The 27174-nt window shown below is 34.2% G+C and overlaps 1 protein-coding gene across 1 annotated transcript; it reads right to left on the reverse strand.

Moving 5' to 3' along the window:
• Positions 1–641: 641 nt before the first annotated feature.
• Positions 642–27174, reverse strand: LOC142332051 (cytochrome c oxidase subunit 4 isoform 1, mitochondrial-like). The gene is made up of 4 exons (XM_075378238.1): positions 27042–27174; positions 18399–18640; positions 6315–6507; positions 642–1039 (listed from the first exon to the last, which is right to left on the reverse strand). Exons 2-4 carry the CDS (start codon positions 18630–18632, stop codon positions 906–908), a joined length of 561 nt encoding a protein of 186 aa, XP_075234353.1. The 5' UTR covers positions 18633–18640; positions 27042–27174; the 3' UTR covers positions 642–905.

The raw sequence follows: 27174 nt of genomic DNA on the forward strand, positions 1-27174 counted from the left end.
GGATGTAGAATATAAGGGTATACCAAAATGAAATGACTAGAACTAGATAGGAAAGCTTGGACAGCTGCATAAATCTTCAAACCATGTCTTCAACGGCTCATTGTAATTTATAATCTTATAGTAGCCCTGAGGAGGGCTACTATAAGTTGTCGTCAAATGGCTTCAACAAATCATTGTAATTTATATATAACCTTGTGGTATCTCTGAAAAGGACAGCTTTTTGCATTAGCTCTGAGAAGAGCTGTTGGATCTTCAATAATGACTGAAAACAAAAAAAAAGGGGAAAAAGCCATAATATGGAGTGAGCTAACATGTTTGCTTCCAATACAGAAAAAATGTGCAATATTATCATTTACATTCAAGCACTCAAAATGGTCTCTTAATATACAACATAAATTTTGTTTTAATTTTTAACACACACACATCCTCTATCAATAATTACATTTAATGGTACATAAACACATATCACTTTAATTCTAATTTTGCAGAGGGTTATTTTATACAAATGTTTGTTTTAGTCATAAGGTGCATATGCCCAAAGTTTTTGAATAACTTCTTGTTTCTTCAGATGCTTTGTAATTAACCTAAGATTAATAAATCATACAGTTTGATCATAAGGTACAATTTTAGGTAAAAATAAATAAATAAACCATAACTTTATTTATCGAAACAATCACAGTTAAGTAATATAAAAATAAACAGAGCAAATGATGGTATCTACTAAACACACTGATGGGTAAATAATATACCACTTTTTTTGATTTAATAAATAAATCTTTAACAGGTTTATAATTTAATGGTAATACTTGTCCACCATCATCTGCCAAATAACTTACAAATAAAAGTAGTTTTTACAATAATATTACAAATTTCTTTCTAAGTAATTTACTTTTATATAAATTTTACTACTTCCAGGTACCCTTTTCGTAATCATACTTAGAAGACAACCCATCCACAGGATCTACTTCAATGTCCAACATGCGCATTAAATGAGCTTGACGATTTTCAAGTGACAGTGATTCTGGTAGTGGATCATAAACTGAAAAAATAACATAATAAAAAAATCAACCACTGTTGACTGACAGAATGCAACATCCTACACTCACAAATGTTACTAAATCCTACTCACAACCTCCTAAAACTACTATTACTATTACAATCACACACACACGCGCACGAGAGAGGGAGAATATATAATGCACATAATTATTGTCACCGAATGGCTTTTTGATGGCATGTGCCACTTAAATAACCTTGTGGTATCCCTGAGAAGGACTGTTTTTTGCATTAGCTCTGAGAAGAGCTGTTGGATCTGAAAGCTGGTCTCCGGCAAAGTTAGGGAGTTGTGGCTCATCCACTGAAATCAGACTGAGCTTCCCCTCAGGGGCACACAGCGTGGCAGTGGCGACTCTAAGATCCTTGCAGAATCAGGTCGGCGTTGGTCGTCTTTCGCCAGTGTAGTGGAGGTGATTCTCCTCAAGCGATCCCACGCTGGGCTGGCTTCTGCTGCTGGTTGGCTTCAATCGCCAACCAGGGCGTCCGGCGGAGATGTTGGCATCCTTTTCCGCTCTTTCCTCAATGGGTTGAGGCGGTTCCTCCGGTTTTGGATGCTGCCAGTTCCCAGGTCTCTTTAACTGTCTCCCAAGGAGCAGTTTGCTTGGTGGCGTGCCAAACATAATGTTAGCCCGATTTTTTAATGTGAACAGCACTCGTGGCACACTCTTTCCCAAGGTACATGTTGGACATCCTACTGGAGGGCTATTCTCAGTACTTTCTTCACCTCCTCATTATGATGCTCCATGGAATTCAACTGTGGATAGTATATGGGTGTAGTCCAGTGTACAATGTGTCGTTGGCAGTATAACTTCTTCCACTTCCGACTTATGAGTGCAGTCAGGACAGCCACAGGATAGCCCCAGCAGCAAAACACTTCCTCCTCTAAACAACTGAAGATGGTGTCCATGTCACCTCAAGAAGTAGGCCTCTACCCGGCAGGAAAATACGTCAGTCGCCACCACTAGGAAACTGTTGCCACATCTTGTTTCTGGGTATGGGCCCATTAAGTCAACCGCTACATGCTTCCAACAACCTGTAGACCTCTGGGGTCGCTGATTGTCTGGTGGAGGGTTTGGCCCTCGTTTGTAGCAGACACAAGTGTGGTAATCCTGTATGTACTGCCGAACGTCCTTCATAAGGCCTACCAATCATAGTATTGACAAATCGACCACCAGGTCTCTTCTGCTCCAGGATGACCGGCTTCTGGAGTGTGGTGGTAGTATCATATGACAACCAAGCAATTGCCGAATGGAATGTACACTCCCACTGGTCGGGGTTCTGCCCTAGTGCTGCATCCTGCTGTCCATATGATGCCATCTTCATCCAGGTGTAACAACTCTTGATAATAGATCTGGTAGATCATTCTCCCAGCCAGGACAATGCTCTAATCTAAACTTGAAACTTTGAATCAATAAGGCCCAATGAGCATATTTTGTTTTCTGCTCGGTGGCCTGCCTTACCCATGTCAAAGCCTTGTTGTCTATTCTGAGGATGAAAGTTTGGTCTTCAAGGTACGGTCAATAGCGTTTGATTGACCACACCAGGACAAGACATTCCAGCTCATTGGAGTGATATTTCTTCTCTGCCTCTGAAAGCTTCATGCTAGTGTACAAGATGACTCTTCGCTCCCCATTCTCGGCTTGCTGGTTGGCATTGGTTTGCAAGACTGTAGGAAGCTCTGGATCAGGCCGAGATAACTTTAACGGTCTGCTGAATAGTTTCACAGGTTTGCTGTGCAGTGTCTGTCCCATTTCCAGTTTTCCCCTGCAGCAGGTCAGTCAGCAGCGCAGAAATCTCAGAGAACCTTGGGATATATTCTTGCAGCCATTTACAGGTGCCAAGGAACTTCTGCAGTTCCTATCTTGACACAGAAATCTAGTGTTGGATAATAGCACGTAGATGATGCTGCTGCTGTGGATTATTGCTTGTGGGTATGATTTCATGGTCCAAAAATGACACCTCGTCTCGACCAAATTGGCATTTCTCCAAAGAGCATGTCAAGTGAAGTTGTAGGCATTCCAAAAACAAGTCTAGATGGCATAAGAGTTCTTCCCAGCTACTGCTGTAAACAATAATGTCGTCCAGGTAGACCAGGCAGAACTGACGAAAGGGACTAGTGAAAACGTCCCGTATTAGATGCTGGAATGTGCTAGGTGCATTTTCAAGCTGAACGGCATGATCCAGAACTGCTATCGGCCACCACCTGGATCAGAAAAGGCTGTAAAATGTTTGGCTGATTTCTCCAGAGGTATCTACCAATAGCAAGTTTTAAGGTCGATTGTCGAAAAGATGTGGGTGCTTCCCAAGCATTTAATAGTCTCATAGATCAGTGGCACTGATGAGTCCACATCGTCTGTGATGTCATTCAGACACTGGAAGTTACACAAAAACATGGTGAACAGTCCTTCTTAACAATGACTACTGGAGAGCTGTAGGGGAATGTCGATGGCTCTATCACCTCATACCTCAGCATCTCTTCCATTTGTTCTCGTATAATCCATTCTTTTCTTCACTGTACTGGTACATCGGTAAGCAAAACGGTCGACTTCCTTCCCGAAGTCAAATCCCATGTACTGCTGACCAAGTTGGTTGCAAGGGAGTGCCGAAAAGTAATCCCTGGTGCCACTTCAACACCATCTCCAATCTTGTCTTTACCTTGGGGGAACTGTAATTTTCACTGCCAACCAGTCCAATTCAATGCTGCAGGTTTGGGTCGATTGTGCCAAAAAAAATGGTTTTGCGGGTATCCTTACCTAGATGGAGGTAACCACAACTGTGGTCCAACACAGCTTGTTGCTTCTTCAGCCAGTTGTGTCCCAAGATGATTTCTTCCCTAAGCCCTGGAACTAGCATTAGTGTTGTGGGAATTTTCATGTCGCTGCAGAGCTCTATTTGCACCACTACTGTGGAACGGCAGGAAGCAGAATTCAATGCCAGACCTATCTTGTCTGTGTTGGAATTGGCTCACCACAGTTAACAGCTCAGTTCTTCCAAAGCTGAAGTTGACTGTAAGATCTGTGGCCACTTTCGTGAGTGTCATCCTGCTATTTCAACAGTGATTATAAGGATGTCTAGAATCATCTGAGGGCCCTGGTTAGCCCCACAGCCGGGACCTTTACACATTTTCCTGCTGCAACTACCTTATTGGGCAGTCTCTGTGGAAATTGTGCTCTGGGGAGTAATGACACCACAGAGCCAAGCTGCTTCTACATCAAGTTGCCTTCTTATTTGTTCTTGCCACAGAAGTATCCAGTTGAAGCTCCCCTACTCTATCCCGTGAGCTCCACTCAGAACTAAAGTTGATTTCCTAAGTACTCTTTACCATTATAGCTTGGATCTCCTCTTCGTCTGCGTCAATGATAATGGCCCAATGCAGCAGATCGTCAATATCATGGATGGTTGCTGCTGGCATCAAAAGTCGAATCTGAGGTCTGAGCTGCTCCAGCAATATTGGTAGAGACAATTTCACTACTGGGAGCTAGTCAGTGAATAAGTTTTCTCTTCTGCAACAGGAAAAGCTCCACCAATTCATTAGCTCCTTGCGTTTGTTTGTAAAGTTGAGATCAGAGCTCGGCAGTAGTCTGTGGGTCGTTATATTGATGCCGAAATCGGTCGATGAACTCTGACCAATCAAGTTGTAAGTCTTTGTATTGCCTGGCCTAGGACGGAGCCTCTCCTTCCAGCTGCCCTTTGCTCAACAGGCACTCTCTGTTCTTGTACCTGAGTTTGTAGGGAGCTCATGTGGTAGAGCACTGAAGATTGCCGTTATTACAGACAGAAATACTGCACGGATTAACTTTGACTGGTGACTTTGCTTCATATGCATCATAGCTATGAAAAAAAAGAATGAGGCAGATAGTGTACAGCAACAAAATTATATATCCTCACTGTTGTGAAACAATGCATTATTTATAATGCTTCAACTTAGTAAAGGAGGCGGGTAATAATTTTACATAAAACCACTTTGGTGCACTACATTTTTATGCCAACAAGTTTTAAGTGGATTTTTTTAATAGGTAAATATCAAAGTTAGTCTCTTATTCTACTTCCAATCAGGTTTTTGTTAAACATCAGTATATTATTTCGTTACTAAAAAACTGAAAGAAAACTAACAAGAAGTACTTTTTTAATAACTTATTTCACTACACATCATGCCCAATTCATACAAATTTTTAAAATAGAAAAGAACTGAAAAAGATATTCCATTTTCTGCCTGATAATAAAATTTTTCTTGTGCTTGGGAAATGTTAGCGGAATTTAGGCAATCCACTTATAGTGTATTTTAAATCTAGTGAATTTTCTTTTATGAGTCATTTTTATAAGTTAAGCCTATTTTATGAGTGGCAGAGCCAACAACAGCTACTAAGACTTACTTTGCAACAAAAACATTGTTTTATAATAGTATCTTCTCATTTTCTTATTTAACATAAAAAAAAATAACTTATCAACTTTTTATTTGGTTTTAAAAAAAAACATTTCTTAATAAAGTAATGAGTTTTTACTTATTTCATTAGGATAAATTGTTAGCAAGTGGAAATTCATTAGTCCAAAACACCAAAATTAGCAAGAGTAACAAGTAAAAATTTGTAGTTACCAAGTTAATAGGGTATATTTAAAATTTTACACAATCTCAAACTAACTTAATCCCAAAACAAGATTAAACATTTCTATTTAATCATGGATATATTGTAAATTATGCTACTAATAACTGCTGAGACAGTGTAATATAATCAGAAGCAAGCTTGCCTCTTCATATTTGTTTTCTTGGCTAAAGTTAGAATCAATTTCCAATTGTAAATTAATATCAAATAGCTCATTTGAAAAGGGTGCAACTGAGATTTAAAAAAAAATTTGTTGGACATGCATATGGTCCATGAAACCACTTATAAAATCAAAATTTTGCCACTTTTAATTGTGCCAGGATATTTAAAAAATAAAAATGTGATACTCAAACCAACACAGGTTAATGTGATTAATACATTAATGAAAAAATTATCCATATAAAATGCTTCCGTTAAAAACGTAGAGTAATCTAATGCAATATTAGCAAGTATTATGAAAACAATCACAAAAAATATATTAAATTTTAATTATTCAAAAAATGTCCTGTCATAAGTAAAAATTTAAATGGAAATCTCAATATACAGAACGATTATAGACACTAAAATTCGTTAGACATTAAAATATATTTTAAATCATGTATAAAAAATATACATAAGTTCGAGGTAGTGAGAAAAAGTTTTTCTTTTAATATTTACCAAATTGCTTCAATCCCATCATTATCCATACAGCCAAGGCTGCAGCAGTTAATGTGCATCCAACAATAGATTTCCAAAATCCAGTTGGTGCATGTACTTCAACCAGTGTCTGACAGAAGCTAGCTCTGTATAAAGCCTTTTTCTCTTCTTTGGTTAGTTTGTGCCAATCTCCTTTTTCTTTCTCTCTCAGGGCCTATAACAAATAACAGAAAAATTTACAAAATTAAAAGTATTTTTTAAATATACTATGAGCACTTATTTTTAAAAGTAATTTAATCACATATATATCAAATATCACTTTTACCAAATACATTTTTTATTAATTTATCAAAATCATAGTGTAAAACAATTGCTGAAAACAAAATTAAAGAAAAAAGTGTAGTTTTTTGCCATCATGGAAAAATCATCAATAGTAAATCATAATGCATAAAAATTGAATTATTTTCTAAACTTAATTTAAAAAATATTAATAAAAAGGGCATAAAAAATATCCTACAGCATGCTCATTCTTACCATAAAAATGATCAGGTTTTAAAAAAATATCTAAAAAAACAATGCTTATTATAGATTAGCATTTCAAAGTAAAATTAATGGCTATTTTAACCTTAAAACTGATACAAAATCTGACCGACTAAATTATACAAGTAACACTACTTACAGAGAACATTTTAAAATGATTTTCTAATACACAGATTATTACAAGACTTATTTTCTATTCTTATGAAAAATGTTGCACTTATGTTAGAAGTAGCCCCAAAACATTTAGAGGCATACCATATGTTTTACTTAAATAAATTTCTGTTGTTAAGGCAACAGTTTTACTTCTCAATCAACAAATACCTAACAGATTAACCTAGTATGGTAATGGAGTTAGTTGTGTTTGTATACTGTAGCATTTTTTTCTTGGCTATAGGTGTTTTATTAGATTTTGTAATTTTATTTCCACTTTGGCTTTATCTCTGTAATAAAATTTAGTCTTCAAACATACATCAATGTCTTGCTCTTCAATAATCAGGTCAATACATCAATGTCTTGCTCTTCAATAATCAGGTCAAACAATTCTTTCTTCCTACCACATTTTGATATACTTTTAGCTTTTGAACCAGTGGATTGATTTTTAAAATTCAAATTTGCTTTTGCCTATAATACTGTCCACCTGCCGATTGTAGATAAACTTCAAAATTTGTAATTTTTAAGATTTTAAATTTTTCGTACTGGAAAAAGAAACAAATTACATTGGTTGCTCTTTTGCTAGAAATAGTAACTAAAGTCATTATAGAAATGGGAAGAAGAAATTTTTGTAAATGATTTTAAGCTTTAATTGTATGAAAAAAAATATATATATAAATAAATGCAAAAAAAATATCTACAACTTTAGACCTAATACCTTGATAATTATTAGACAGATTTTCATTGTATTTGTAATTTTCTAATGATTAATTTGACCCTTTTCTTTTTTCCCTCGAAGCTGAATATCAATCCATAATCCGCAATCACTTGTGCCATTTGACATAACACAGTTACTCATGCGTAAGGTAAAAAATAACATGCGGTAAAAATGAATAGAAACACATAATACAGTTAAAAATTATTATTTATTTGACATATAAAATTAAAAAAATCATAACTATAATTTGCTTTAACATTTTTGCATATATAAACAAAAATTGAAGCCAAAAAAAAATTAGTGTAAAAAAGAAAGGCATATTATATTAAAAAAAATTATAATAAAAGGAATTGCCTTATAAAATGATATAGTTCTGCTTGTATTACGAACACGGAAATATTAAGAAAACTATGACCACTCACATTTAATATCTCACAAGCACCTAGCTACAATATCTGATTTGAATCTTGTGGAAGAACTGCAGCTGCATACTGGAAGCAAGTCAGTAGTGTAGATATAGTATTAGTATGCTCCTTACAAACTGCACGATTACAGCCACCATATCTGGCTTGCACCTGGCTGTTCTTTTGCACGAGGCAGTAAACACATTGGGTCTCTGGGCTAGCTTCACGAGAAGGTTCCAGTAATGCAAGGGTTCCCACAATATTTTTGATCTTTTGTCGTACTGAAACCAACAAATTCAGCAGCAATCATATTATCATATGAGGGAGGACAAGTGCCCTTGCCAGCTCGGTCATATATTTTTGTCGCTTCATGAGCATGTATTTGTGTTCGACTTTAGGATTATCTGACTGCATGGTCCCAATGTTCAAAAAAGAACAAAATACTGTAAATGGCCATCTGTTGCTTATCCTAGTAACACAATTTCAGTTTACATTCTGTTGACCACATCTACAGCCCCTCTGGTAAGGTTATAGAATATGATCTGTTCTGGTTTTTGTTGATCACCAGTTTCCTCATCAATCAAGCCTTTTTTATACACTGTTGATGCAACCAAGATGTTTTCCCTTTTTTTTTTTTTTGTAAACAGGTCAGCATACAGTTATTGGGGTTTCTAGAAAGCAAACACTGAACTATGTACTGGATGCTGACATAAGTTACCAACCAGTTCTAATGGCAACTGATGCTTATTTTTACACACAGTGCCTACTACAGTTAGCCTGTGATTTAAGTAAAGGCCAATAGAATGTCCATAAAATAATTATCCATCATAACATTTCACCCAGAGTGGTCGGTCGGCTTCATCATGCGTTTTAACAACACTTAACTATGTCATTGCCAATATTATACTCTCCCTGCGGCTGCTTACCAGGATAAATTTCAAAATTGTTTCTAAAAAAAATTCTTGCAAAAGTTTTATTTCACTTTTTTGACTTTTGTTTTAATAAATTTTTATTAAATGATTAATATTAATTTTACACCTTATAAGTTTTATTATTTAGGAGTTATTTTACCCTTTTATTAATAAAAATTCCAGGCGATGATAACGCTCAGGCGTTTTTCGCCCCCAAGCAAAAACAAAAAAAGGCTTTCACAGCTCTCGTTAAGGGTTTTGAAAATATTGCCTCAAAGCATAAGGAAGTAACTGCAGTCTATAAACTGGCCCCGACCCCAATGCAGCTGCATAAGTATGCTGAGGTGGTTAGGGGTACATGTGAAACCAGCCAGTTCAAGAAATATGAGGTTGCATTTGTCAGCAGAGCAGAGGGCTTGACTGTATCCAGCAGTCAGCTGAAGAAAGACCTAACCAGGTTGCCCTTTCGGGTGACCAGAAAGGTCTTAAAATCTGTAACATCAAAGAGACTGGCAAAAGATTAGTTGTGGTAGCCATACAGAGACCATTCAAGCAATTAGAGATTACATGACAGTTAAGTAATTGAATGTAAAAATAGACCCGAAGAGAACGCATAGGCCCTGGATTATAGTCTATGATATTGACTGTAACCTTACTGATGAAGATGTCCTGTCCCTCATTAGGAAGCAGAACAGTGATTTGGATGGAGCCACCTTCAGGCGGGATTGCAGGTCGGTCTTTAAAATGGGTAGGCGTGACACCCAGAAATATCAGGGGGATTTTGGGGATTCTTTGAAGTAGCTTCTAATCTCTTTCAAAAATTTAGTCTACAGGCAGACTATTTATCTATTTAGGGTCCTGCAGGTAAAGGAGTACATGGATGTCCAAAGATGTTTCAAGTGCTGCAGATATGGTCACACGGGTAAATTTTGTAAGTTTGCCTTGGTGTGTGCCCATTGTGGCACAAAGGGCCACAAGTGTGATGATTGTTGGCATAGGTCTGAGGCTCTGGCCTGTGCTAAGAGGTTGCACAAGAATCATGAGCACCCAGTTTTTAGCAAGCAGTGTGACTGTTACATAAGGGCCATTGCACAGTACTTTAATTCCTTAGATGGTTAGGTTCGATCAACTAAATGTACAGGGTGCTTATGTAGTCCAGGTTGAGTTAGGTGAGGTTGTCTCAATGTTGTCCTTCTGCAGCATCCATATGTAATTAGGGGGTGATCTGCCAGGCTTTCACAGCTGGAAAAAGTTTTGTGTACGGTATACCTGAACATCTGCTCTTCTGTGCAGGAAGTCGCTTGATAGTCTTTTTACAGCAGGTTTCTGACATGCATCATGTTGTGGTCAGACTAGTCATTCACGGACAGAACATTATAGCTGTAGTTCATATTTCCAATATAGGGATCCCACTGAGAAACATCAAGAGAGATCGGATAGGGTCCTTTGTATAGTGGGTAATGGTCCAATATACAATTGGACCGTTACAATTGTATATTGGACCTTATAGGTGCCGATGTTAACATGAAGTTGCTTTTCTGGCACAGTGGTATCACTGATCATGGCAGTGGCTTAATTGATAGTTTCATCGCGCAGCACAATTTTGAGTTTGAGGACTTTAATGTTGCAGACCAGTTGGCCACTTAGGTCAGTATGATTAACGGATGAAGGGCCTTTTCAGGTACAAATATTGACCTCACCATTGGTAGGGACATCACTGGCAGGATCCTTGACTTGTCTGTGGTCGACAAATGTTCTAGCGACCATCAGCTGAAACTTTTTGAAATAGGGAATGAGCTGTGCGATGGCCGTGAGGGGCACTTTCCTGTTTACTGCGGACGCTTTCTGCATAGGAAGGCAGACTGGCTGAAATTCTCCTCTTTGTTGGAATTCAGCTGGAAATATTTTCTCGCGAGCTTGAAGGATTGCCATTAGATGTCCCAAGAGAAAATTTTACATCTGTGGCAGACGGTTGGTGGTGGCAACGGCTGAGGCTGCCATTCCTAGAGGCACTGATAGGGATCGTTTATCTTGTTGGTGGTCTCAGAATCTGAAAGCAATGAAGCAGCTCAGAATCAACTCAGAAGGGCTGCGCAACAAGAATGTGATCCCAATTGGTGTGCGACCCTAACTGCGGATTACCACAGAAGGAGGGCTAGGTACTTTCACAGCATTAGGTCCTCCTAGCATAATTCCTGGTGTTCCTTCATTCAGGAGCAAGGGAATAGGGACCCTTGGGGCATTGTGTATAGAGTCCTTGGACATAAGCACAGGAAAGATGTCCTGTAATCAACTTTGTCAACCCACAAGGGTGTGGTAATTGATAAGGACCGTGTCCTTAACATTTTGCTGAATGATTTGCTTCCGGATGAGAGTATGGTGGGTGAGGTTACATACCACCAGCAAGTCAGATGGGAAGTCGCGATTTTCGAGACTGACTTACAATCTTCTGAGATCGCAGGTGCACCAGGTAATCTGAAGTATGGCACAGCACAAGGCTACCAGATATGATTGTATCACAGTGGTGCTCCTTGTCCCAGTGCTTCCACTAGTCCTTGATCCTCTAGTTAGAGGATATATAATAGAATATATAATAGATTGCTCTTTACCAGCCACTTTCCGGCATTTTGGATACATGGAGACTTGGTGTTATTGTTCAAAGGTGGCGACAAAGATCCTACTGTTAGTTCTTCTTACCGTCCACTAACACTCTTGCTTGTGGTTGGTAAGGTTTTTGAGAAGATCCTATATATAAATATTAATGTTAGATTGGCCACTGATCATTTGCTAATGGACAACCAGTATGGTTTCTGACCGGGCAAGAGCACTGAGGATGCCATACTAAAGGTGATGGATATATCTTCCTCTAGTCCATGTAAATATGGAATAGGGATTTTTCTGGGCAAACCCGGGGCATTTAACAACTTATGGCGGTCCTCTCCCCTGTTTCAGATGCAGAAGTGTAAGTATACACGAAATGAATTAGAAGTGCTCTCAAGTTATTTCAGTCATCAGACTGTTTCCCTGCATGATGGTGGCTCAGAGGTTCATAAGTCCTTAACTAAAGAATGCCCTCAGGGCAGTGTTCTGAGTCCCCATCTTTGTATCATAGAATTTGATTCCATATTATGTTTAAGGCTGCCATGTGGTTGTCGTGTCGTTGCATATGCTGACGACACACTGCTACTGGCTGAAGGGGTTTCGCATAATGAGATAGATTTCTGAGCTGCTCATGAAGACCAGGGCCTTGTGTCTTGGCAGATCAAATGAGACAAATCCCCCACAGGTCACTACACGCATGGTATAGTCCTATAGTGTCTGATTTAAGAGCGATTTGATGGATCTCCCGCAACTGGTATATCACAGCTTCTCTCTGGGCGTGGTGCCTTTTGAGCGAGTTCGGCTAGATTTTGTTTGGTGGATTCAAGTCAATGCCCAGATTGTGGGTCTGATGATGCAGCGAACCATATTCTCTACATCTGTCCACGATACTAGGTCAAACGTTCATGAGCTGTAAGGGAACTTGAGAGAATACATTCCTTTCTGGATCTGCATATTAACTGCATGATCTGCGAGGAGTGGTCTATAGTGGCTGGGTTTTTTCTCACCCTTGCAGTGTGTAGGTCAGCAGGAGTTTAATCAAGGTACTCAATCGTGGTAGGATCCCGGCTGGCTAGGGCTCCAGCATAGGCATTGGATTTGTTGTACATAGGCGCATTGGCATCGTGCCACGGTAATATTGGTATTGTTTGTGATTCGTTTTGGGGCTACTGCTGGAGGGGGTGGCTGTGCCGCCAGGATATGTTAACCCATACGACCAGCGGGGGTGATATGTTCACGCCGAATGAAATGTAAGGGATCCTGTTGGAAGGTGAGAAGTTGGAGAGTTGTGGAAGATTTTACTAGGAAGGTGATGGAAAAACTATATGCTACATAAAAGTCTCATAAGGGAAGGAGATATCGGAGGGTGCCGGGTCAGACAGGCTTGTGGCTGAATGCCTTGAGGGTCCCCTGAGCATCTGGAGGTGCAACAAATCCATGGGCACTCTGTTCGTAGTGCCCAATGGCATCTATCACTGTTACATCAAAGAAATATAGTCTCTGTTTGGCAAGTACTGTGTTTTGACGGTATTGTTGGGTGTTTCTTGCTTGTGGCTTTACTGTGTTTCGTACAATGTGTTTGTGTTCTGGTTGTTCCTTGATCTGTTGGTGTGTTTGGTGTTTTTGTGCACGGTTGTAGATATTTTTGACTTAATTTGTTGTCTGTGTGTGACTTTTGAGTTTCGTTTTGTGGCAAGTGCATGTTTTTTTAGGTATTCCCTGTGGTTCTTGCGGTGACAGATTGTGTGAGTGAGCATTTTCCATTTCCTAAGTAACACAATACAAGTGGTTTCCAGGAAGGGGTGGTTAGCCAGAAGTGGAGATTTAGTCTGTAGTGCACAAGAACACATACGCACTAAATAACAGCTTGCAGAACCTGTTAGCGAGCCCAGAACTACCTTGGTGACCGTAAATGGAGTTCCTTCACCTGTTAAAAAAAAGATGATTTTAACTCTGATGACTAGCATCGTTTTGCCAGTGGATCGTCAGAAAACACTATGTCTTATTTCCTATTATGATTTGCACAAAAAACTTTCATCTTGACCAGCTATACTGAGGTCTCCTGCCAGTATTAAGCAAGTTTCTTTCTGATCTACAAACAACTTTTTTGGAACAATGTTGTGACATTAAAATGACCTGAACATTTTATGTTCAGGTCATTATGGAGAATACTGTCATAAGTTCCACTTGACATACAGGTGTTTATAAAAGAACTTCTTGGTTTCAAGTATTATATACTTAAACAGCATTATATTTAAAGCATTACTTACATGAGTATATATTCTGAAAGGATAAAATCTGAAGTTTTATTTGGTCTAATACACTTCGATATGTACATCATTTGTGGCCTTGCACACCTTCAGATAATCCAGCTCTTCCCATGTACTCGCCAGCATGCCGGGTGTAATGGATGCTACTGCCACAACAATCTTCTTCTGTAGGTGGTTGGGTCATCAATGATACTGAGTCAAGGTGGTTCAATATCATACATTTGTGGAAGGATATAAAGTTCGAGCCCCATTATCAATGTTGTGCTTTCTACAAAAATTAATAGGCCCACAATATGATTATTCAGCAGTCCACAACAACATTGACTTTGGGCGTCACACTGATGTTTGATAATTAAATGTAGTGGTTCCTCCAATCCCAAATCCTTCGACTGTGTTGATTTACTGACCCACTACTGTGGAATGCTTCCTCATCTGAAAACTGACATTTTTCAGGTAGTCCTCATTTTCATTAATGCTGTTAAGCACTACAGCTGCAAACTCCAATTTTTTCATTTTGTCATTGGGTTTGATTTCACATAAAAGTTGTGTACCTTAAACACATATAGTTTAAGCTTCTTATGCACCACTGTGTACACTGTAAATTTACGTATTCTTAACGCTAAACTGCGCCTTGCTAATGACTTTTTCAGGCTATGCATACAAGATGCTCAGATCAACTCCACATTCTGTTCAGATAAAGACAGCATGCCTGGTGACTTCCACTTTGAAACACTGCCTGTTTCCTTAAACTGATTAAACCAATGAAGTATTTTTTATTTCTAGGCTTGGCACCACCATATTCACATTGACAAAATTACCCTAAACTGTGATAACACTGATAAACATAATTTTTGTTTCCTAACATGCAATACATGATTTTAATCCACTTTTTGATGCTGAAAGTGAATATAAACTCAGAATCTTTCTATCACCCACCATTTTTGAAAAATTTTTAGATTTTAATTAAAGGATTTTTTTTCATTTTTCAATATATAGTTAGCATTTTAAGCTCCTATATTTTATTTTGTTAGCTCATTTTTTATTGTTTAACTTTGTTAACATAATCTGTAAGCTATAAATAAACAATACTAGACAATGAATTAAATCATATAGTCACATATTATGACATCATATCTTAATACTGAAGAATGAATCTTCATGGACAACATTAAACATCTATATGCAGATCAAAACATGTAGCTGAAAACACAGCTGTGTTGTTTGTATTAAGCACTGGATTTAGGAATGAATTCATTTTGTTCAGTCTTATTGCCTTCTTAAGTTTGTTAACACTGCAGTGTCATAATGCCTAGAAATTGTTTAAATGATGTGGATGCCTTTTGTTATGTATGTGTTGAGTTTACCATAAAATCAAACAGAAAAAACATTACACCTGTAATTAAAAAAGCAGATCATTTGTACTTTCAGTGTAAAACTGGTGATCAAGATAAGAGACGTGGGCTCCTCATACAGTATGCATTAATTGTTCTGTATATTTAAGAGTATGGCTGAGAAATACAAGGAAGGCTTTGCCATTTGGTGTACCTATGGTTTGGCTTGAACCAAAGGATCATGTAACTGATTGTTACTTTTGTTTAACAAAGGTGTCGGAAATTTCTAATAAACCTAAACATACTGTAAAATATCCTTCACTTCAATCTGCAATAATGCCTGTACCTCACAGTGAAATTATCCCAGTTCCTGAGCCACCTGTGAATGTATGTTTCGAAAAAAGCGATGAAGAATCAGGCAGTACTGAAGAAGATAACAATGATTTTGATTTTGAATTATCTTCCAACAAGCCACATCTTATATCACAAGGTGAATTAAATGACTTGGTTAGGGATTTTAACTTATCAAAAAATCAAGCTGAACTGTTAGGATCAAGATTGCAATGTTGGAATTTAATTTTTTAAAAATACAAAATTTCAGATTTTCAAAGCCAACAAAAAGAACTTTGTCAATACTTTATTGATAAATATAATTTGGTTTATTGCACAAATATTGATGAGCTCATGTTGCACTTAGGAAAGGTTCATAAACCTGAGGACTGGTACCTTTTCACAGATTCATCCAAGTATAGTTTAAAAGTGGTTCTACTATACAATGGTAACAAATATCCTTCGATGCCAATCGCTTATGGTATTAATTTGAAAGAAACAAACGATGTAATGAAAGATGTTCTTGAAAAAATTAATTATAAAATACACAGCTGTAACATATGTGGCAATTTGAAAGTTATAGCTAGTTTATTAAGCATGCAGTTAGGCTATACTAAGTACATGTGTTTTCTTTGCCAATGGGACAGCTGAGCTTGGGATAAACATTATATTACCAAAGAGCAGAAGAAACAAGACAACAACTCCAAATGGGAAAAATATTATTCATGAGCCCTTAGTTGAATCCAAAAAAATATTTTTACCCCTCTCCATATAAAACTAGAACTAATGAAATATTTTGTAAAAGCAATGAAAAACAGTAGTCCCAGATTTCTGTACATCAGACAGAAATTTCTGAATGTAAGTGAAGGAAAAATTAAAGAAGGAATATTTGTTGGTCCTCAAATAAGAGAGTTGGTCAAAGAAGATGTATTTAACTCAATGTTAAATAATGTAGAACGTGCGCTTGGACTTCATTTAAAGATGTTTGCAAAAATTTTCTCAGCAAACAAAAATCCAACAATTACCAGGATATTGTAATCTACTTCTTACTTCATACAGAGCTGTGGGATGTAATATATATCTTTGAAAATACATTTCTTCCACTCACCTGGATTTTTTCCCAGACAACCTCACAGATATAAAGGGAAATCGAAAACTAACATGCTAGCCGATTACTGTTGAACATTAATTCTGGATGTTCCTGAGGCTATTTATAAAAGAAAAGCATCAGAAAAATTGTGGCCATACAAAATTATAAATTTTACATATTTTAACTATATTTTCCCTTAATTTTTTTTTGAAGCTTAATTTATTTAAAATTAAGGGTGTAGAAAAATTGTATTTACAGATGCGTAATTTACGCAAAAAAACAATTCAAGAAATGGTATCACACTTAGAGAAACATTAAAAATTTTTCTTTTGTCTATCAGTGTAGCCAATGTTGTTTCAATAAGCCAAATCATGCACTAAACTTTCTGCTGTGGTGTCGTCAGGACTGAGTGCAAGACTACCAACCAGGTACACAGTGAAGGTTACACAGTGATGCCAGCCGCGATGAAAAACAGATGCCATAAACTGATTCCATTATTTCATTATGATTTTTCGGAACCAAGGAATTGTTTAATAAACACCTCATATTAACTGACAGTATTCCTTGACAATTTCTCTTTCATCACTTGAAACAATATTAAAAAAATATATATATATTTCTCCAAGCAGTTTTCCAGCTACCGCTGGGTCTGGGTGTGTGTACTGGCAAATGCAAATACTGCTACCAGCTTCCCAGGCCTAACATAGCTGCAGCTGTTGTGAAATGTAGTTATACATGTACTGGCAAACATTGCATGTAGTCTTGAACAGACTCCAGTCGACCGCTCCTGAGACCTACCGTTAACTGAAACCCAACAATCAAAGAACAATGGTATCCACAGTTTAGCATTCAAATCCGTATAAAAGCAACTGCTTTTACAAGGACTCGAACCTCAGACCTCTCAACTACAAAAATAAGCTGATTAGTGATGAATTTAATCACTAGACTAACCCGGAAGTTTAAAATATATATACATATATTATTATATACAAATCCCTATTTACTGTAATTTATTATTTTCATATATATTAGTTTTTCAACATGATATATAAACGCTATTAAATTATGTTTTATACCCAAAACAACCAAAGCTAATCCTCTCCAAAATTCAATAAATAGCCCACTGGCAGTATAGTCGGCCTTCATGGTGCAAATAGTAGCGTCTTGGCCTTTCATCCAGAGGTCCCAGGTTCAAATTCCAGTCAGGCATAATATTTTCACATGCTACAAAAATTTCCATTTCATCTCATCTTCTGAAGCAATACTTAACAGTGGTCCCAAGGCTAAAAAAAGTACGGAATTTACCACAGCACTTCTAGGGTTAAACGATTCCAGTGACTCTTTAATATGTTCATAATTTAAGAATTATGCTGCAAGCCAAATATTCAATTATATAATTTAATTTTTTTCTGTACTTTTACTTTTCCCTTTTACCCTCTTTTTTTTGTTCTCTTAAAATAAAAAAATAAAATATAAAAATTGCATACATAAAAAATATATAAAATGGGAAACTTTTGCAAGCTAGTTATGTATAATTTGAGATTTTTTTTAATAGCAAAAATAGTGACCTAAATTTTTTACATATATTCTTCATAAGTAATTTTTTCTCATTCTTTTCACACTTGTTGGTCTGGTTTGATTGTGTATACTACCTGAAACAATAAACATAACATAGGCAATAAGAGCAAACTTCTCTTTTTTTAAGCTTGCTATCTTCAGTTTAATTGGATTCTATCATAAAAAAAAATGAAGTTCATTACCTGTATTCCAGGAGCATCGTTTGGTCTGAACCTGATTGCTGGTGCTGGAACATCAGCTATGTCAATATAAATTGGCGAACCATTATACCCATAACCAACTACTTCCCGGTTACCAATTTTAGCTAATTCATGTGCAGCAAGATCTGAAGGTGCATGAGCTAGTCGGACAGCAGAAATACTCAAACTAGGTGATCTCTTCACAACTTGCATGGATCTTAATAAAAGACTAGCCATTTTTAAGCCTACAAACAAATATAAAAAAAATAATTCCCTGTACATTAGATTCATAAAATTAATTTATTTCCCTAACATTTGACATCTGACTATTAAATGTTTCCCTAACATTTAAATATGTTCCAAGACATATTTAAATAAATATGAAGAGTACTTAGAGAGTAGAAAAACATAATAAAACCACAGAGAAAATTAAACTTTGAACAGGTGGCAGTGTTACAATGTCTAGCACGATAACAATGCTCTTACAATGTATTTGTAGTGTCTGTTGAAGACCAGATCTTACTAAGAGTAACCAATGTTCAATCATTCAATTTCTGTAAAAATGGGCCGATATAGAATTTAACATAGATTCAAAGCAGTATCTTTATTTATTTTAAAATAGTTATTTATATTTATTTATTTTACAAATATAATTTAACCAAACTTAACCTACGCTCGCTTCACTCGCTAACCTTGACCAATTAACAGGAGTGTTTTGATTATTTAAATAATAAATAATTGCAATAATTATTGAATTTATTAAATAAATACTCAAAAATTTACGGTGTTAATTAGTCAAGGTGAGCGAGCGAAGTGAGCGTAGGTTAAGTTTGGTTAAATTATATTTATAAAATAAATAAATATAAATTACCATTTATTAAAATTAATACAGAGACTGTTCATTTTCCACCGAAATCTGATTGACTACTTTGTTTTTAAATAAAGCTGTAGCTGCAGTGGCGTTAATACGTAAGTACCGGAGAAACTAATACTGAAATTCATCATAAATAACACATTTTGTATCAAAAAGGTGGAGTGATGAAATGGTGAATATGTGGGTACAGTACTGAAGAAGCAATGTTTATACACACATCACATAACGGGTTAATTGAAAAAAGAGGGTTAATTGATGTTATTACTTCACATGAGTGAAGTAATAAATAAGTAAAGAAAATGAGTAATAAAGTAATGAGTAAGTAAAGAAAATAAATGTTCTTGATGAATTCCGAATGTTAAAAAGAGACTGGTAATGAATTGCTTCTTCTGCAAACATAAATTTATAAATAACCACCATACAGTTCAAAAGTAAGAAGTTATTGAAACAATTAAAATCTGGGATGTAGAAGAAAATACGGAATAAATGGCCACTTTGGATTTGGATGTCATGTTCGAAGAACTAAAAAGGTTATAAATAATTCCATTTTTTTTGTTCCTTTTTGCTGAAGAAACTGTTTAGAAATTTGAAGAAAAATATTAATGTTCCTAGATGTTTACTAACTAATAAAGTTCATGTACAATGTCCAAAGGTATAAAACAACTGTTCTTGATGAACAATTTTTTTTGATTTTAAATGTCTGCAGCTGTAAATAAATTTGAATTACAATGATTGATAATGATTATTATTTTTATTTGATTAAATAAAACTGCAAATATAATCTAACAAAACTAATAATGATTGATAATAATCAAATAAAACTGCAAATATAATCTAACAAAACTAATAAACAATTACATAATAATTTTTTGGCAAGGGAACTACTATCCTTTAAATTTATCAATTTGATCATGTCCTCCAGTGAAGATGAAGAATATGAGAAGAAAAAGGTGAATAAACAAATGTTAGTAAATTTGCTATTGGAACATATTGTTTTTGAAAAATCTAGTTTCTAAGGCCATGAAAGAAAAAAATGTCTATGGAACAGTAATAGAGTAGTACTGTATTGCAACCAGGGAAGTCAGTGCCACTCAAATGAATTAACTACTGACCAGCATGAAGAGCTAGATAAAGAAGAAAACCAATAAAGGAAGCCAAGGATAATCAATTAAATTACAGGATTAAGAAAAAGATCTACTGGTGTTACTTGTCCACGAAAATCCTGCATTTAATAAAATGTCTGGAAGTGTTTCAGTAGATGTAAGAAAAGCTTTACAAAAGGAACAAATGAGTGTTGATAATAATGAACAAGGTGACAATAATCAGTAGATATGATCTTATCAAAAGACTACCTTCAACCTCATAGCTGACCTGGCACAAAATTACTGACATGTCAAATAAAACTGACAAAACCAAAAATTTGTCACTGCCACAGCTACAAAAGCTGATGTTAATTCAATAGTTCAAACTCCAGAAAATCCAAACTTAAAGAAAAAAATGCTCAAGAAACTGAATAAATCCGTAGTTGACAACTCAACTCATAGATATTGGTTACTAACCCTTATACTTTCCCTTAATAAAAAAATTAATTAAATAAACTAGTAGAGTAAAAAAAAAAAAAAATTGAAAGAAAAATATTAATATATACATATAGAATGCGCTAAATCGTCAGATGGTCAGAAGAAAGAAGACAACTTTATAATGAAAGGATGAAAAGTTTTGGAGAGCTAAAAAACTAGCCAGAAGTTAACTACATGGTCCAACAGTGACTGGTCAAAAAATAAAATATATATATGATTCAATGTGTAAATTAATGCAAGTATCTGGGTGTTTCACTAACAAATGATGGAAAAAATGAGATTGATATTTAATTAAGGAAAAATTTATTATTTCAAAACTGCATTTTGATCCTAGAATTCCAGCAAATAAAGAAAAACAAATGGGTGTTAACTTCATTTATAGAAAGTGGAATTACATATAATGTGGAGGTTTGAACATGAGCAAAGACCTGAAAAGAAGAATCACAATGATGGATATGATGATTATAACATGTTACCAGAGGATTCTGATAGATCATGTAAGTGACCAAATGATTAGGGAAGAAATTGGAAACGCACTGGCTTGGTTTAGTGGTGAACAAGTCTTCCCAAATCAGCTAATTTGAAAGTCAAGAGTTCCAGCTCTTAGTAAAGTCAGTAAATAGTAAAGTCAGTTATTTTTACACAGATTTGAATACTAGATTGTGGATATTGGTGTTCTTTGGTGGTTGGGTTTCAATTAACTACACATCTCAGGAATGGACAAACTGAAACTGTACAAGACTACACTTCATCTACATTCATACATATCATCCTCATTTAGCTTAAGTATTATCTGAAAGGTAATTAATGGAGGCTAAACAGGAAAAAGAAAAAAAAGGAAGAAATGGGAATAGACTCATCATTATAAGCACACCACTTTAATAAAACAGCTTGTACGGTAGGTGCATGTGCAGAATGCATGACGATCAACTGCAACAAAAGATTTGAGTCTGGACCCTGCACTGCAGAAGGAAAAGGGGAAGGCCAAGAAGTTGTTGACAAGGAGAATAAATGAAGCAATTCAGTCACAAATAAATGATGATATTTTTGACAAAGGAAAATAGATACCGGGATGCAGTAAATGGCTACAATAGTTGTGTAAGTATAGCTGAATAATTAAGTTATAAATGAGGTTAGTGAAACATACATGACAACCAGATTACAATACTAAACAACTTATGAACCACTGTTCATACAATAGAATAACGTTATATGGTGTTTATTATAAACTGATATCACTGCTATTCCATGATCATAATTTTGAATATATGCTAACGTTTTTCAGACTTATTATTAGTCTCCTCTTTCATTAATTTAAGTAAAAGCGATGCCATTTTGATTTTGACTGAATAATCAGTCTGCATGGAGCAGGATATAATCAACAGTGTGGATGGTACGTTTATGTTAGATTTTAAGTTGTCTTGAAGTATCATGTGGATAAAAACCAATGATATACTGTATAATTTTATATACCTAAGTGCAGAGTAACCAACACTGCTTTACATTTGCTAAATTACATATGACTATGGTGTAGAATTGTATTGCATTATCTTTCACAATAATATGCAAACAAGTGTGGTTCAGAAATCAGCAACTACATGTTTAGAAAAAAGTTTGATTTTAATCATCCATGTCAAGCAGCTTTCAAAAAATTGTTGCTTTTGACAGTACCATAAATAAATAATTAATTTACATAAAAAAAATTAATTTTTTAATCTATCTACAATTACAATAGGTTTATAATAAATATTAAATCCACCATCATAGACTTAACCTTTCTAAAGAAACAAAGTTACTTTGACTCAAAGATTATTTGCCAAGACTCTTGATATATGCATAAAGTCAAATTAATGCTTATCTATATAGTTTCTTGCTGACAAGGTTTATTGAAATTTTTATGAATATTTAAGTAATTAGAATTTTTAGTTTTAATTAGACTGTAATGTTTACTTTGTATTCAACAAAATAGATCAAAAGAAAAGTCTGTCTGAAACCTATTGAGATAGTCTTTTCATAAAATATTGTTTACAATTAAAAGTCATTTTAAATACTTGGAAAAATTTTATATTTGTGTCGCAGAATAGACATCATGGGTAATTTCAGAAAGATGTTTATTTTTTTAAAAGGCAATTGAAATTAAGATAAAAATCATAATCGATACATCCAAACAAAATTCAAATTCTGTAGTCATGATAATTGTTTATTATGTTAACAAATGATTATTGATATTAGTTTCACAAAATATCCCTTATTTAAGCATAGTTAGAATTGTTTATAATTGACTTTCATTTTTTAAGTAATATGAGTTGTTTAAAAACCCAGTTTCGCAAATTTTACTTTATACATGGTTAAAGGTATACTTGATGATAATATGACTGTATTTATTTATTTTCATTGTTCTCAACACATCATTTGAAACTGTCAAGAGATGGTTAAGGTTTGTATGAAACTTAAAACAACACTAAGGAAAATCTCACCAGTACAACTTAATGGACTTTATAACATTAGTTCTCGTAACAGAATACAAAGTTGGTACTGTTGTTGCAGGAAAAGTGTCTTAGCTGTAAAACAGTTGACATTTACAAACTGTTTAATGACTATAATTATTAGATATTTCTACGATTAATTAACAATAAATTAACTTCTAAAGTACTCTGAAAATAGTGCATTCAATTGGTTACTTACTAAAGTATATGTGACTAAGTATATATCTTCAGTAAATAGATTTTTATATTATATAAAAAGACAACATAAACTCAAGATAATCATTGAAAAATTTTCTATTTAAAACTCTTAAACAATCAGATCAACTACATGGTAAGGACCTAGCATTGAATTAAAAGTTTTACTTTTTACCAGCATTATTTACGATTTTTTATATTTTTAAGTCATAGAAATAAAAAATCCAACATGAGACTAAAGCCATACAAACCTCTACCATCAATAAAATTTTCAATATCTGTATTCAGTCCCTTTTTTGATATAGCCAAAATTCTCAAAATAAAATAAAATAAATTAAAATTAAAACAACTTTTTTTGCTGTCAAGGAAGGTAATCCAAGAACTACATGTTCTTTAATTTACTATGTGTCACTTATTTAACATTTTAATAAAATTCCTTCAAAAGTTACAAACTAATGAAGTTATAAAAATTCAAGTCAATTTTTCTAAAATGAATGAAGTAAATAAAAATTTAACTATTCATTTTATACCTGAGTATTATCATCAAATCAGTGGTTATCTGAAGCCAATAACTGGTGTCGAAAATGTAACAAATAGTTAATGCGTCTTCAAAATATAATTTTACTTGTTAATTTTTGATATTTTTTAAATATGGTGGCCTATAAGAAATATAAACAATTCTCAAATTTACATATAAAATAGGAAATTTTACTAAAATATATCAACCTTTCCTAAAATTGATTATATGGAATGACCCAATAGTTAGAAATTAATAAAAATTATTTTATAAATCTATCAAGATAAGAAAGATCATCAAGTAGGTCAAAACCTATGCAAAAAAAACATATAGGTATGTATGTCAGTGTAGGAGAATGAAAGTGTTACTTAATCACTAAGAGGAAATGATGCTGAAACTTCATTGCAAATTACTTGATAATGAATATAAGTTGGATCTGTAATAACCAATAAACAGCTGATGTTAAGAGGAATACAAAATTTATATAATATAAAAAATCTGATGTAGACATTACATGACTTCCTTGTACATCTATTAAATTGCACACATACACTTTTTTTTAAAATGAAAAGTACATAAAATTTTAATTCAATTATAACTTCTGATATTTTTTTTATTTTTTTTTTTTAATTATTGAATTATTTATTGTATTTATTTTTTACAATCAGAGGTAAATAAATTATTAATACATCAATATATATCAATTAAAAAAAAAAGTTGATGAAGCCTGATTTGAACTGATGTGTCTTGCCCATGTAAGATCCAAATATTTCATTAATTAAAATGTTATAATTCTGGAACCAATGAAAATAAGTACCACTTCTGATAAGACTGTTAAAAAGCTTTTAACGAGTGCTTATTATTGCAATTAACAAAAAATCAAAAATCCAAGCTTTTGGATTTTGGGCTTTTTTGGACATTTTTGGGCCAGTCAATTGCAATCAAAAGGGGAGGTGCAAAACTAATGTTACAACAGTCCTAAATCCAAAATTTCAATATCCTATGGCTAACTGTTTTTGAGTTATACGAGATACATAAGTACATACAAACATTACACTTAAACTAGTCAAAATGGATTCAGGTATGGTCAAAATGGATATTTCCATTGAAATCTGAAATTTCTCGTGAAAAGTGAAACTTCCTTAACTTCATACAAGAAAGTAAAAAGTTTAAAACTTGACAAAAAATTTTACTTTTGATTTGAGTACTCAAATTTCTTTTTAGGAAAAAATGCCCTCTTTTTTATGCATATAAATCACAGTTAATTATAATTAGTATATCCTAATACAGAAGCATGATTTTTTTCCTATCACATTACATCTGCTAACTTCCAAAGGTGAAACAAGAAAAATTCTTCAAATTATCTCATTTGCCCAAATGAGTAAATTGTCATTCTACATTTGATAACTTCAGTTAATGTAGTTCATAACTAAATCAAGAGTTAGCAACTCTGTAATTAGAAGTAGTTTTTAAGTTACTTGAAGCATAATTGGGAGCATGACTACCTTTTTTCCACTATGTTATGTTTGGTTCACACGGGTAATTTTATGCTCTTTTCCTGTTAAATTTATATTATTCTGTTGTTACTATTCACATTTTCTTAACACAATCAGGTTTATAATTTTTTGAGCTGCATAATTAAAATAAACAACATACCAAGATCAATGTTTTGGCAACAATTACACAAGAAAACTCCTTTTATTCTCTTAAACAAAAAACTTGTCACACATTTATTAAATACATAACTACCCACCTATTTCAATATTAAAATTGACATTTTTAAAACATAATTTTAGGGTAATAAGACAAATTAGGTAAGTAAAGCTAAAAAATTAACTACATTTTAACACCTCACAATTTTTTTCTTTTATTTCCCTAATGTGTACATTGCAGTCTGATCAACAAGAGAATAATAAGCAATTTGCCCAAGGGCCCATTGAGATGAGGATGATATTATGAAGTTTAAATGTGGTGTAGTCTTGTACAGACTAGGCTGACCATTCCAGAGACATGTGGTGGTTAATTGAACCCCACCACCAAAGTACACCGATATCCACTGTATAATATTCAAATACATATAAAAGCAATTAATGTTTACTTGGATTTGAACCTCAGAATCTTAAAACTCAGCTGTTAAACAACCGATTTGAGATGAAAAGTTAACCACCTGATCAGCCTGTTGGGCTACTACCATATGACAGGAAAATTATAATGCAGATGAATATGAGTTAAAGCTTATCAGTTCGTAAACTAATTACTAATATGTGTATTTTAAAAATATCAGCTTCACAAATATACAGTCATAAAAAATAATACACCCAAATAACAAAAGTAGTCTTCTAGAAAAATATGCTGATACTCTGAATTTTACGATTATGCTACCTATCCAAACACTTTGACTAAACATCAGTATGAAAACAGACAAAAAAATCAACTCTGATTTTAGTCTGTTTTAGTTAAAGAAAACTGAAGTTAAACAAGAAAATGAAAACTGACAATAAGTAAAATTTTGCTGTAAAAAGAAATTACAGCCTAACATAATTTGGTTCAAAATATATCAAAAGTTAAATTAAATATGATGTTTGGAGGTGGCGAAATTAATCAATATAAATAATTAACGAAATCATAAAAATCGTAATACTGCAAGGTTAATTCAGCACCCAATTGGATACTACCTACTTAAATGGAAAAAAAATTATAACTACTAAAACTAAACAAATTAAAACAATTTCCGTATAATCCCATAATATATTCTTTAAATGTAGTATAAAAGTAAAGATAGGAAACAGTTTCTTCTTGTTTTTCTCTGGAAACACAGTTCAACTTGCACCCAAGATTGAAAAATTCTAGGCAAAGATAGGCAAATAACTAATTTTATAAAAAATACTTTTTAGTAAATACTGATGATGAAAATGTAAACTCATTATCGTATAAGAATATTATATCATAGTAATTTTGAAAATATGGCATATAAATCAAAAATTCTTTACAAACCTGGTTCGCAACGAGCTAAAGATGGCAGACTTTCTTACTCTCCGACCTTCATCAATAGGCTCTATGGATAAGGACAACTGAAAATAGAAATTAGCATAATTATTTCAAATTCTTGGTAAAACAGCACCGCTAT

Source organism: Lycorma delicatula, chromosome 1 (assembly GCF_047948215.1).
Source record: "Lycorma delicatula isolate Av1 chromosome 1, ASM4794821v1, whole genome shotgun sequence".
Taxonomy (NCBI): domain Eukaryota; kingdom Metazoa; phylum Arthropoda; class Insecta; order Hemiptera; family Fulgoridae; genus Lycorma; species Lycorma delicatula.